Source organism: Cryptomeria japonica, chromosome 1, assembly GCF_030272615.1.
Source record: "Cryptomeria japonica chromosome 1, Sugi_1.0, whole genome shotgun sequence".
Taxonomy (NCBI): domain Eukaryota; kingdom Viridiplantae; phylum Streptophyta; class Pinopsida; order Cupressales; family Cupressaceae; genus Cryptomeria; species Cryptomeria japonica.
Genome location: NC_081405.1, coordinates 12,941,401 through 12,954,697, shown reverse-complemented (window position 1 = coordinate 12,954,697; position 13,297 = coordinate 12,941,401). Strand labels below are relative to the sequence as shown.

The following is a 13,297-nucleotide window of genomic DNA, read 5'->3' as shown; positions in this document are numbered from 1 at the left end:
TCTTTTGATAAAGAGAGGTTTCTTTTCATAAAATGATCAATGCATTTCCTTGAGCAGCTCATCCTTCTATACATCCTAAGGTGCCAGCTTGGGAACCCAACCTCAAGGCCTCCTTTTTTCTTAAAAACATATATAATATTAATATTATTATTATTGCCCACTCGAGATTTGTCAACTTCCCTAACTTAAAATAGTCTGTAACTCCTTCACCACTAAGCTGCAATAATTAAGGCCTTAAATTTCTCCATTTAGGCAGTCCACTTTCATCTAACTATTTAAATTGTTAACTGATAATGTGAATATATGATGCAAGACACCCCTCCTGCATGCAAACTCAAAACAACTCACAAGTAAACAAGCTTGACTGAAACAAAACAAAATTAATCCTTCTTAGTCAAAATGCATTCAGATCTGCATACATTATTTACATTTAGACCATTAAAGACCTTTCTCAAATTCTCAAACAACCTATCCTCTATGCTTCTCCCCCATATTCTATGTGGTCCACCATGCCCTCTCTCTACGGCCACTCTTGTCTCTTGGCGGATACTACGAAGCCTTGCAGCCCATCTCTACTCTCCTACGCAACCCACACACTCGTGTGATGAACAATCTCTTATCTTCTCTAAACTGTTCCTACTCTCTTCTCACCCACCCCCCCCCTCTCACCACCGATGCCTCTTTCTCATTTTATTGTATTACTCTTGTGTTTGCATTGATCCCTCTTCTTGGACCCATGCCCTTTGATCACCTCGCCTATTCATTTGATGTCTTTTCACATTCTGTGGCATTACATTTAAATCCCAATTCTCTTCTTTTCACATTTTGTTATTATTAGAATATTAAAATATTGTTATTTTAGTATTAATGCTCAATAGTGTATATTCTTTTTTAGTAAGATCTTCTACGATCTTATCAGCAGTTTCTTATTAGAAACTTGCTATTCTTGTAAATACTCCTGTACTATTTATGAGCATCTTGCTCATTCTGTTATTCAATCAATTCTTTGAAATCCATTGAGTGTCTCACACTGTTTTATGGTATCAGAGCTATAGGAGAAACTTTTTCGAAAAATTTTTAATTCTAATTTTCAATTAGTGGAAATTTTCGAAATTATTCCAGTTACTTTTAAAAATCCATCTAGGGTTTTTCAATTTCCTAGCTCCTGTGACTACTTCGTGGGTTTGTACAGTCGCGTTTTTTCGCGACCCATGATCATTCCGCAATGCTTTCTGCTAGCAACACGGGGTGCAGGTGACGCGATTTGTTTTCTCGCAGACTCGTCGCGACCTGCAGATTCATCGTGACCTGTGTTCGGCGGCGTCACGACCTGCAGATTCGTCGTGACCTGTGTTCGGCGGCATTCGTGGCTTGGTGTGCGACCTGCAGACTCGTCGCGATCTTTGTTCGGCGGCATCCGCGGCTCTGTGCGCGACCTAACCTCCCTGCATCTATTGTTTTATGCTCGTTACTGTGGGTTCTAAAACCTGTGTGGACATCTCTACTGGTGGCGCGACTCCCGTTTTTCTTCCCTGTGCCAAGTTTCTTCTGTCTGCAACTTTTCTGGGCATATCATGGCTTCCACGACCCTCTGATTTTTTCGATTAAGGTGTTTACCTTCAAGTTTCCATCGAAAATAATTTTTTCGAAACCTAATCTGGGTAGTTGCCCGATTTTTTGGGGGTGCATCGTTTTCCGTGCCTCGATTTTCGAGCCAACGGATTTGACTTTGGTTTTCAGATTCCTTCTGGGTTTTCTCTCATCTTTCAGGCACCTGTCTGTTTTTCTGCATCGGTCGGGACTCATCTTGCAATCCATGTCTATTGCTGTTGTACCTATCTCTTCCTATCATTTTTCAGTACATTGGGAAACGTGCAAATGGCTTCTCTCACCAATCCGATGTTAGAAGGAAGTCAACGCTTTGATGGCAACAATTACAACATCTGGAAACAGCGTATGTTGACCATTTTTTAATATAGGCGTCTTGACCAGCTTGTTTTGGGAAAAGAGCTCAGTCTTGGTACACCTGGTACAGATCAAGATAAGTTTGATGAACGCAATCGGAGGCAGTTATGCTTCTCAAACTCTCCGTGACTGATGATCAGTTACCACAGATTCCTTCCGGCAAGACAGCTTCCGACATCTGGAAGCATCTGAAGGAATTGCATGAGACATCCGACAAGAGCAGAGCATTCTTTCTGAAGAATCAGCTGTTCTCCATTATGATGGACGAACGCATGTCCTTACAGGAACACCTCACAAGGATTCAGGACATTCGAGATCAGCTCGAAGCTATTGGTCGGACTATGGAGGAAGAAGACATGGTAGTAATCACTCTGAAAAGTCTTCTGAAATCGTATGAACACTTCATTGAGACCCTCAATATTACTTCAACTAATGTTGACATGAAGTTTTCAGAATTGTGCACCAAACTTCTACAGCAGGATCGCTGGAAACAACAATTTGGTAGTGGTACTACGTCAACCTCCTCGGAAAATGCCTTCACAGCCCAATCCTTTCACAAGGATAAAGGCAAATTTCAATCCTCTCAGTCTTTTCAGCAGAAAGGCTCTTCTCAGACACAGGATGGTGCTAAGAAGAAGAATGTGCAGTGCAATTACTGTCACAAGTACGGCCATATGAAGAAAGATTGCCGTCAGAGGCTCACTTCTGAACAAAAGAAGCAGGGAGGGTCACACCAGAAGGCGCATGTTGCTAAACATTCTGAGCAGAAGGAGTCTGCCTTTTATGCCTTTATGGCTAAGAGGTCTTCAGATCATGCCAGGTCTTTTGCTTGGTACATCGACTCTAGTGCGTCACGTCACTTTTCTCATCGGCGTGACTGGTTTACAGACTTCTCATCTTTCAGTGATTCCGTTGTATTTGGCAGAGGTGAGGAGTATACAGTTGTTGGCAGAGGCAGGAATCTCATCTTCCTGAATGTGTACTATGTTCCTGGTATGGAACTTAATCTGCTCTCTGTCAGTCAGATTATGAGGAATTCTCCTCAGCTAGATGTGGTGTTAGTGCTCACAAGTGTTCCATAATTGATCGGGAGACTCGTCTTACTATTGTTGTTGGTCTAGAGGATCATGGCCTATACAGGCTTCTTGACACTAGTGATTCTCCTGAAGTGGCTCTGGCAGCTTGTGTTTCTCCTCTCAGCACTTTGTGGCATCAGAGATATGGACATCTCAACATTCAGAATCTCTCTCAATTATCTCGAGAGGGACTTGTTTCAGGGTTACCTAATATTCAGACTCAGCATCTTGGAGTATGTGGCGCCTGTCAAGCTAGCAAACAGCATCAGACTTCATTCACACATGGAAAGTCTTGGTGTGCATCTAAGGTACTTCAATTACTTCATGCTAATATTTGTGGTTCTATGAATACATCTTCTGTTACTGGTTGCAAATACTTTTTGCTTATTGTAGATGATTTTAGTAGAAAGATGTGGGTGTACTTTCTTAAACTCAAATCAGATGTATTTAGTATCTTTCAGAAGTTTAAGTCCTTCGTTGAAAAAGAGTCTAGATGTAGCATCATTACTCTTAGGACAGATAACAGGGGGGAATTTTGTTCTTCTGCATTCTCCAACTTCTGTGATACCCATGGCATCAAATGCCAATTGACTACACCCTACACTCCTCAGCAAAACAGTGTTGTCGAGCGTCACAATCATACGGTTGTTGAGATGGCTCGCTCTATGTTACAACACAGGAGTGTTCCGAATAAGTATTGGGCTGAAGCAATGTTTACTGCTGTCTACCTCCTTAATTGTTCCCCTACTCAGGCTGTTAAGGGGAAGACTCCAAAAGAGGTTTGGTCTAGTCGGAAGCCTAAGATCAGCCACCTGAAGGTTTTTGGCTCTGTTGCCTATGCTTGGATTCCAGATGCTAAGCGCTCCAAGTTGGATTCCAAAAGTCAGAAACTCATGATGACAGGATACACTGATCACCATAAGGCCTACAGATTGATCGATATAGACACTGAACATCTTATCTTCGGTCGTGATGTTGTATTTGATGAAGACAGAGGATTCTTTCAGTCCCCTTCTTCTGAGCAGTGTTATGAGGATCAGCCTCACAGTGTTCTTATTCCATTAGGTTCGCCTGATGGGAGGGATGATGCAGAATCTATTTTCGATGATGCACTACCTAAGTTCCCTCCAGAGAATAATCCTCCTCCTGCTGCTCCTGTTCCTACTCCTGAGCCTCTTCCAGCTCCTCCAGATGTTAGCACTTCTACTCTCCGACCTAAATGGTGGGCCAAGACCATTGCTGATCTCAGGGATACTGAGCTCATTGAGGGTAGAACCTCCCGTAATAAGAGCAAACAGCAGCATACAGTCAGTTTTGCTCTCATGGCTAACATACACAGTGTTTTTGAGCCTCAAATATATTCAGAGGCTAAAGGTATACCTGAGTGGGAACAGGCTATGGAAGCCGAGTTCCAGAGTCTTCAAAAGAATCACACTTGGGCCCTTTCTGATCTTCCTTCAGGGAAGAAGCCCATTAGCTGCAAATGGGTGTACAAAGTAAAATACAAAGCTGATGGAACCCTAGACAAGTATAAGGCTCGTCTTGTTGCTCGTGGGTTCTTATAGAAAGAAGGCATTGACTACGAGGAGACTTTTGCTCCTACAGCCAAAATGAGTACCATACGGCTCGTTCTTGCCTTGGCAGCCCAGTTCAGTTGGAAAGTCCATCAGATGGATGTCAAGAGTGCCTTTTTGAATGGTGACTTACAGGAAGAAGTCTACATGACGCAACCCCCAGGATTCAAGGTTGCTGGTCAAGAACAGAAGGTCTGTAGACTAGTCAAAGCACTCTATGGTCTGAAACAAGCTCCTCGGGGTTGGTACATGAAAATTGATAAGTACCTGATAGATCATGGTTTTCAGCGGAGTCCATCTGATGCAAACCTGTATATCAAGCATACTAGTAATGATGTTCTGTTTGTGGTTGTCTAAGTGGATGACTTAATTATTACTGGCAGTTCAGCACATTTGATCACTGGGATCAAACAGGATTTGTGCCGCACCTTTGATATGACAGATTTGGGACTTCTACATTACTGCTTAGGAGTTGAAGTTTGGCAGACTGAGAACAGTATCTTTCTCTCTCAGTCCAAGTATGCCAGAAGTCTTGTGGACAGGTTCAGAATGCAGGATTGCAAACCTGCCTCTACTCCTATGGAACCCGAGCTCAAACTTTCAGCTCAGTCATCTTCACCAGTTGTGGATGAATCTTTGTTCGGGCAACTAGTGGGCAGTCTCATCTATCTTACTGCCACTAGACCTGACATCAGTTTTGCAGTGAGCTACATTTCACGCTTCATGACAGCTCCCAAGGCTGATCATTGGATAGCAGCGAAGCGTGTGCTGCGTTATGTGAGTGGCACTCCTGATTATGGACTTCTGTACACTCGGAGTTCTGATCCTACACTCAGTGTCTACACAAATTCTGACTGGGCAGGTTCGGTTGATGACCGTAAATCTACAGCAAGGTATGTGTTTAGTTTGGGATCTGGTGCTGTCACATGGACGAGTAAGAAGCAGCAGGCAGTGGCTCTCTCCTCGACAGAAGCAGAGTATCGGGGAGCAGTTAAGGCATCTTGTGAGGCAGTTTGGCTTCAACGAATGCTTGCGGATATGCATGTCTCCCAGGCAGGTCCAACTCCCTTGTTCTGTGATAATCAGGGAGTGCTCAAACTTGCCAAGAATCCAGTCTTCCATGAAAGAACCAAGCATGTAGAAACTCATTGTCACTATATTCGACAGCTGGTTGAAGACGGATCCATCCAATTGCTGTATGTTCCTACCTCGGAGCAGCCAGCAGACATCTTCACCAAGCCCCTTGGTCCTGATAAATTTGTAAAATTCAAGGGGTCTATAGGTGTAGTTAATAGATTGAGCATTAAGGGAGGGTATTAGAATATTAAAATATTGTTATTTTAGTATTAATGCTCAATAGTGTATATTCTTTTTTAGTAAGATCTTCTACGATCTTATCAGCAGTTTCTTATTAGAAACTTGCTATTCTTGTAAATACTCCTGTACTATTTATGAGCATCTTGCTCATTCTGTTATTCAATCAATTCTTTGAAATCCATTGCGTGTCTCGCACTGTTTTAGTTATCCTTTGCGCTCCCTTTCCATCGATTCCTTCACCATTTCTTTGACCAATTATGTTGGGGTGTCATTTAATTTTCAGCTTCCCTAACTTGATTTGTCATGTAACTCGAACACATGGTGATTGAATTTGTTCAAAGGTTTCTAAAGTCTTATAATCATGCTTCGATGTATATCCATACCATGCCAAGAGGTTGCTAGCAAAACTCATGGAATTTGGCTTCTATCTGCCGATTACATTTGCTTGAATATATGTATATCCTGCAATCATTTCAATCTGATACACATTTCTTGGAGGCATTCTGTCAAACAGTTCATGTGCCTATCTTTGCTTCCACATTTTGCATACATGGCCATCAAGGCAATCACAACTTCAACATCTTACAAAATTTTATACCAATTTACAAAGCTCCCACTTTTGCATAGGTTAGGAGGACAATGGCAAAGGTGAAATGATCTGATTGGATCTCTGTTTGATGTCCTCTAGAAGCATATTTTATAAAGCAAGTACGCAAATATTGAAGACATTCAAGAAGTCAAAGTAATTGCAGTTCAAATTTCTTATCTCATGTTTTCGAGAAACTATGCAAGTTAAAAGAAAGATGACAAGATCACAAAACCAAAATTCAGATACAAATGAGAAAGTGTTTTTGGGTGGTGTTGATCACCAGTTCGCCCGGGTGCTCCTGCACCAGACATGCCAAGTAAAAAAAAATTGTAAGACTCACAAAATGGAGTTAGGTAGCTGAACTACCCTTTCAGGTTGTACACAACCTGTAGCGAACCATCAATGGTGTAGACTGAGACAACTTCTTCCTCCGCCTCTTCCAATGCTTAGCTGGAATACTTGCCGACCTCCTCCACCAAGTGTGCTCTCTCCTCTTCTTCCCTTTCATGGACTCCTATCAACCAAAGACCATCCTCCTCCGCCAAAGGTTCTCTCTTCTTCTCCTCCAAATACTCTCTACTCTCCTCTCCTTCGTGGAATTGTGTCCACCACAAACCAACCACCTCCACCAATGCCCTACACCCATATGCAAATCTGCAATTGCATTCTCTCTTACTTTCAATCTTGAAAATAAAGGCAAACTGAACTCAACATTTTCAGATTTTACCTCATACTCTTCTACCGCTCCAACATCCACTTCATGCTCATCTTCATCTTCTGCAGCCTTTTCACATTCCATCGCTACATTCACATCTTCTTTATCCTCTGCAGCATCCATTGCTCCAATTTTCTCCACTATTGTACTAAACAACTCTTCAATTCTCTCCATCTCCTCCCCAAGCAACGCACTATCCTCTTTCCATCCTTGATCAAATATCAAGCCCTCATTAACCTCTTCCTTCCAATCTACCTCCTCTTCCACTACCTCAACCTACGAAGAACTTTCACTTCCATTGCTTTCATTCAACAAGTGATGGTCCACAGCGACCATTTTCTCCTCTCTTTCCTCTTCATTCGTGTGGGCTGCTACGACATCCTCCTTCCGGCTGCAACTATCCTTTCTCGACAAGAATCTCCACATCCCATATCTCTCTACCCAATATCGCTCCAAGAACGAAATCAACACAAGCCTCTTCACGACCCATCCCGTCCTCTTCTTCAAGATCATCATCACATTTGCTGCAATCTTCTCAAGCTACAACGATCCTCTCAAGCTCTCCACAACCACTTCTCACTTTCAATTGTGAACTGCCTCACAGTCAGCGATTTGTTCACACAACTCCACTCTTCACCCATAGAACCCGACACAGGTTGCCTCACGTTCGGCGCTCTAACTATGCACTCAGAAACTCTAGCTCTAATACCATTTGATGCAAGACACCACTCTTGTATGCAAACTCAAAACAACTCATAAGCAAACAAGCTTGACTGCAACAAAACAAAATTGATTCTTCTTATTCAAAATGCATTCACATCTACATATATTATTTACATTTAGGCCATTAAAGGCCTTCCTAAAATTCTCAAACAACCTATCCTCTATGCTTCTCTCCCCTATTCTACATGGTCCACCATGCCCTCTCTCTACTGCCACTCTTGTCTCTTGGCTGATACTACAAAGCCTTGCAACCCATCTCTACTCTCCTGCACAACCCACACACTCATGTGATGAACAATCTCTTATCTTCGCTGAACTATTCTTACTCTCTTCTCACCCACCCCCTGTTATGGTAAATCGATGTATTAAACAAAGGAGACGAAGGCTCCTTAAATAGATTTACAAAGACAATGTTTCTAAATGAAACAATCATAAACAGAAGCCAAAATTAGAAACTACCTAAACTAACTAAAATGACCATTAAAGAAACATTACATTATTTTAATACCCTCCCTTAATGGTCATCATTCTAACTACCCTACAGAAGACAATCGACAAGTCCATTGGTCACAAATGCATAGAAGGCTGCCCCTTCTGGTCACGAATGCACAGAGAAAGCTGGCCCCTTCTCTTCAAATTGCTCTGCAAAATGAGTCTACTACTAGACCCTCCCTGATTCTAAAAAACTTCTGGAAATGACGAAGATAACCAAAAACCTTCCAACCTGATGTTGGGAAAACAAAAAAACTCTCCCTCCCTATAGCCAGAGACCGAGAACAGCTTCTCAAACCGAAACCACGATTTTGAGGAAAAATTGGCAAACCCTTGTGCAAACCGTTGCCCTAGCAACTCTAGGTGCGATCCAAAACAGACTGCAAGATACTAGATACGATTTTTTAGGAGAAAAATCGATCAAAACCAGACATGATTTTTTATCAAAACCCACAAACAATTTTTTAGGAAAAAATTGTGAAAACCCAAACACTAAAACATCAACGAGTAGCTGGCACAAAATCCAAGACACGCATTAGCATACAAAACCTCATTTTTTAGGAAAAAAACAGTAAAACCCTTCCAGAACTTTTTTAAGGAGAAAAATGATAAAATTAAACACTAATTTTTTAGGACAAAAATTAGAAAACCCAGAAAAAACAGAGAGCCCTCCCTAATTGCGAAAACCCACAAATTTGAGAAATGCAGGCACACACAAAACAGCACTTCGAAAACAAGATGAATCGTGGGCATAGAGACGCACGGGTCTCATGAGGGCTGAAAAACATAGAACGCGCACAAACCCTCGAACATGCAGAAACGTGATTTTGCAGAAGACAAAAAAACCCATGAAAATCAGAAGAAAGCTCCAACAATTTCAGAAAAATACCTCCAACGAATTTTTTAATTTCATAAAAAATCGAAGAACAAATTTTTGGAAAGAATTCCAGATCAAAAGAGGCTCGAATTTTTCTTTAAAAAATCGTCAAATTTTATGAAGTTCCATCGACCCGCTCTGATTTCATGTTATGATAAATCAATGTCTTAAACAAAGGAGACAAAGGCACCTTAAATAGATTTACAAAGACGATGTTTCTAAATGAAACAATCGTAAACAGAAGCCTGAATTAGAAACTACCTAAACTAACTAAGATGACCATTAAAGAAACATTACATTATTTTAATACCCCCCTCTCACCACCAATGCCTCTTTCTCTTTTTATTTTATTACTCTTGTGTTTGCATTGATCCCTCTTCTTGGACCCATACCCTTTGATCACCTCACCTATTCATTCACGTCTTTCCACATTCTGTAGCTTCACATTTAAATCCCAATTCTCTTCTTTCCACATTCTGTTATCCTTTGCACTCCCTTGCCATCAATTCTTTCATCGTTTCTTTAACCAATTATGTTGGGGTGTCAATTAATTTTCAGCATCTCTGATTCAATTTGTAATGTAACTCGAACACATGGCAGTTGAATTTGTTCAAAGGTTTCTAAAGTCTTTCAATTATGCTTCAATGTATATCCCTACCACGCCAAGAGGTTGCAGGCAAAACTCATGGAATTTGGCTTCTATCTGCCGATTACATTTGCTTGAAAATATGCATATCCTGAAATCATTTCAATCTAATACACATTCTTGGAGGCATTCTGTCAAACAGTTCACGTGCCTGTCTTTGCTTCCACATTTTGCAGGAATGGCCATCAGGGCAGTTGCAACTTCAACATCTTACAAAATTTTATATCCTTTATACTTTGATGGATGTTCATACCGGTTTACAAAGCTCCCACTTTCGCACAGGTTAGGAGGATGGCAAAGGTGAAATGATCTGATTGGACCTCTGTTTGCTGTCCTCTGGAATCATATTTCACAAAGCAAGTACGCAGACGTTGAAGACATTCAAAGAGTCAAAGTAATTGCAGTTTGAATTTCTTGTCTCATGTTTTCGAGAAACTGTGCAAGTCAAAAGAGAGATGACAAGATCACAAAACCAAAATTGAAATACAAATGAGAAAGTATTTTTGGGTGGTGCTGATCACCAGTTCGCCCAGGTGCTCCTACACCAATATACTAATTAGCAAGGACTAACCTAAACATTATTATAGAATTTTCTCATTCAATTAAATTATTTAGTTCTTGATTATGGTTGTTCCGAACCTCTGTAATTACTCATGGAGTATGTTTATAACTAAGTTGAATATATTGGAGTCAATATGGATTTCCATAATAGTTTAGGCATTGTACATCATGAATCTTATCAATGAAAACTCTATCCATGTATATATTTTGTCCTCCATGTAATGTGAACTAATGATTTTATACTACAATGTGTTTACATCAATTCCATCATGAGTTAGCACCTACAAAATGAAATCTTAGCTTTGCTATACCCTCATTAAAATGGTAGACTTATAAATACTAAATGTTTGTCAATACAAAAAATACCTCTGAGCAACCTCGACTAATAGCTTCAATCCCAACTGAGCCAGTGCCACTATATAAGTCTAGCCATCGTCCTGGGAGTAATGATGTAGGACAGCCACAAGATACCTAACCAAATAATAATGGCAAACTTTAAACCATGCATGAAGCTCAAATTTATTAGCCTTAGAGAGGAGGCTCAATATTTAGTTCAACATTCTTTATTTCAGTTTATATTCCAGTTCAAGAATGAAAAACTATTTTTGTTCAAGAAAACCCATTTCATGTGGAAGTAAAGAAGTTATTTCTCAAGTAATAATATATGTACATATATAGTACCTGTATCATATCAAATGAAGCACGCCGCACAACTTCCATCATGGGTCGAACATCCATGCCTGCAGGAGAGAGTAATTTTCTCCCACATGCCTTCCCTCTTATAACCTTCACAAAGATAATATGAAATATGGTTTCAAGAAGTTGTCTATTGAACATCCTTGTCTTTTAAGACATCCCATTCTGAAGAAGCACAAGAATATTTATTTTAAACAAACTTTTACAATATGCAATTTTACCTGTTTAATTAACATGGAAAAACAACTTCCCGTAAAAAGAGAGATTGCAATAGAAATGCCCACAAGGTAGTAGAGTAAATAAATATAAATAGACCATGCAAGAAACATCAGCTTTGCCAGGTAACTAATTGTCAGCCTAATAAGTTTTAACAAAAAATATTTTTCATAGTTAATTACTTAATTAGTTAGAAGATATGCTCCATAAGGATCATGAAAAATGTAAATAAGTAAATAATATTGTGAATAGTAAATTGACACTGAAAAGATCATCCACAAACCCAAGCTGTAATTTGCAGGGTCAGTTTTTACTTTGCAAGACAAATCCACACCTCCAAGGTTGAACCCACACATGCATAAGTGACCCGGGACAAATCTGCAGCTGCAGAAGTGAACTCTGACTGTGCAAAACAGAATTCAAAATGAAAGGGCATCTTTTCCACTTCCATCTTCCATGTGATCCTTCTTGATCCCAAAAGAGATACTCTAGCATGAAGAGCAATAATAAATAGAGATGGGAAGCATATTTTACACATGGGAGGACAAACAAAATGTTGTATTGATCAAAATAAAGGAGAATTCAACTGGTTCGTTGACAATAACTAGACAATTGTTATGCAATTAAATGGTGCAAGGTACAGATCATATCCATAGCAACTCATTGTGATTGGTTATCATTTAATATCATTACAGTAGAAGAAAATTTATCACTACCAGAGCTAGTTTTCTTTCATTGAGGTTTTCCAAGGTAATATTCTTGTGTTTATCTTGTTAGTTTTGTAGTCAACATACAATGTCTATTATTATGTTTCAAAAATATTGGTTATCTGACCATGTATTAATTGTTTGTATTAACTGTTTGTCAGCTTCAGGTGGTTATAAGCGTCGATTAGCTGATGGTTGTGTTCCTCTTGGCAACCGTCGGGTCTTTTAAATAGATTATGTATCAAGGAGAGTAGTATTATCTAGTCAGATCAACTCTGATCCTTGGTTGGTTATCTCTGGTCTTCGTGTGTAATAATTCCATGTGCGAATAACGATATATTTTACTCCTATATCTGGTATTCGTTGTCATCTCTATTATTAACCCGTGTATTCATTTTATCAAATAGAGCAATAAACAGTTAGTGTTGTTGCCTTAAAAAAATTGGGTCAGACTTGAGTGATTCATACCCTTAGATCCCAATAAAGGCAAGAAGAGGCTACAAGGTGGTCAAAACTGTGAGATCAAACAATCTTTAAGGATCATTGAGCAAATGGAATGAAGGAGAAGATTATGAGAAACACTTGAAGAAAATATAACTGTACGATTCCCAAGTCAAAGTACTTGAGAACGCAATCAAGTTGAAAAGTCAAGACAACCTTCTCTAGATGAGGGAAGTTGGGAGACAAAGTCACGTTCCTTCAAAAAAAATTATTAGAGTAACCTTTGAGGCATTGAAAGGTTTTCAATCAGTGGAGAAGAAGTCAAGCCAAAGGTGTATAAAAGAAAATTTGAAGGTGAAACAACTGTGTGGAAGGCTGAAGCCAAGGGAAGAGTTGAAGATTGCTACATGGCCGAGAGTGCAAGAGAAGCATCGAAACATTCAAATCAAAACTCCCTAGCAAGTAGATTCCAAGCACTAGCTTTGCATCAAAATATAATCATGGTAAGCCATATATAGGAGAGTTAAAGAAGGCCAACGAAGAAGAGTTAAATTGCTCCATGGTGATAATGAAATAGTAGCAGAAATTTACAATATAAAACAAGGTAAGCACAAAAACATACGAGCTTGTAATCATAGACTTAAAGAATTGTTGGTAAAATTGGAAATAGAACCAGCTGACAATCTAAAAAAGCGGTGGTTC

The 13,297-nt window shown here is 39.8% G+C and overlaps 1 protein-coding gene across 4 annotated transcripts in view; it reads right to left on the bottom strand.

The window, feature by feature from the left end:
• LOC131036670 (uncharacterized) overlaps positions 1–13,297 on the bottom strand; it is a 59,041-nt gene that overhangs the window by 13,808 nt on the left and 31,936 nt on the right. For all 4 annotated transcript variants that reach the window (XM_057968615.2, XM_057968618.2, XM_057968617.2 and 1 more), the window contains exons 4-5: positions 11,217–11,321; positions 10,902–11,006 (exon numbers count right to left, since the gene is read on the bottom strand). In XM_057968615.2, coding sequence (XP_057824598.2) covers positions 10,902–11,006; positions 11,217–11,321 — 210 coding nt within the window. The remainder of the gene's footprint in view (positions 1–10,901; positions 11,007–11,216; positions 11,322–13,297) is intronic.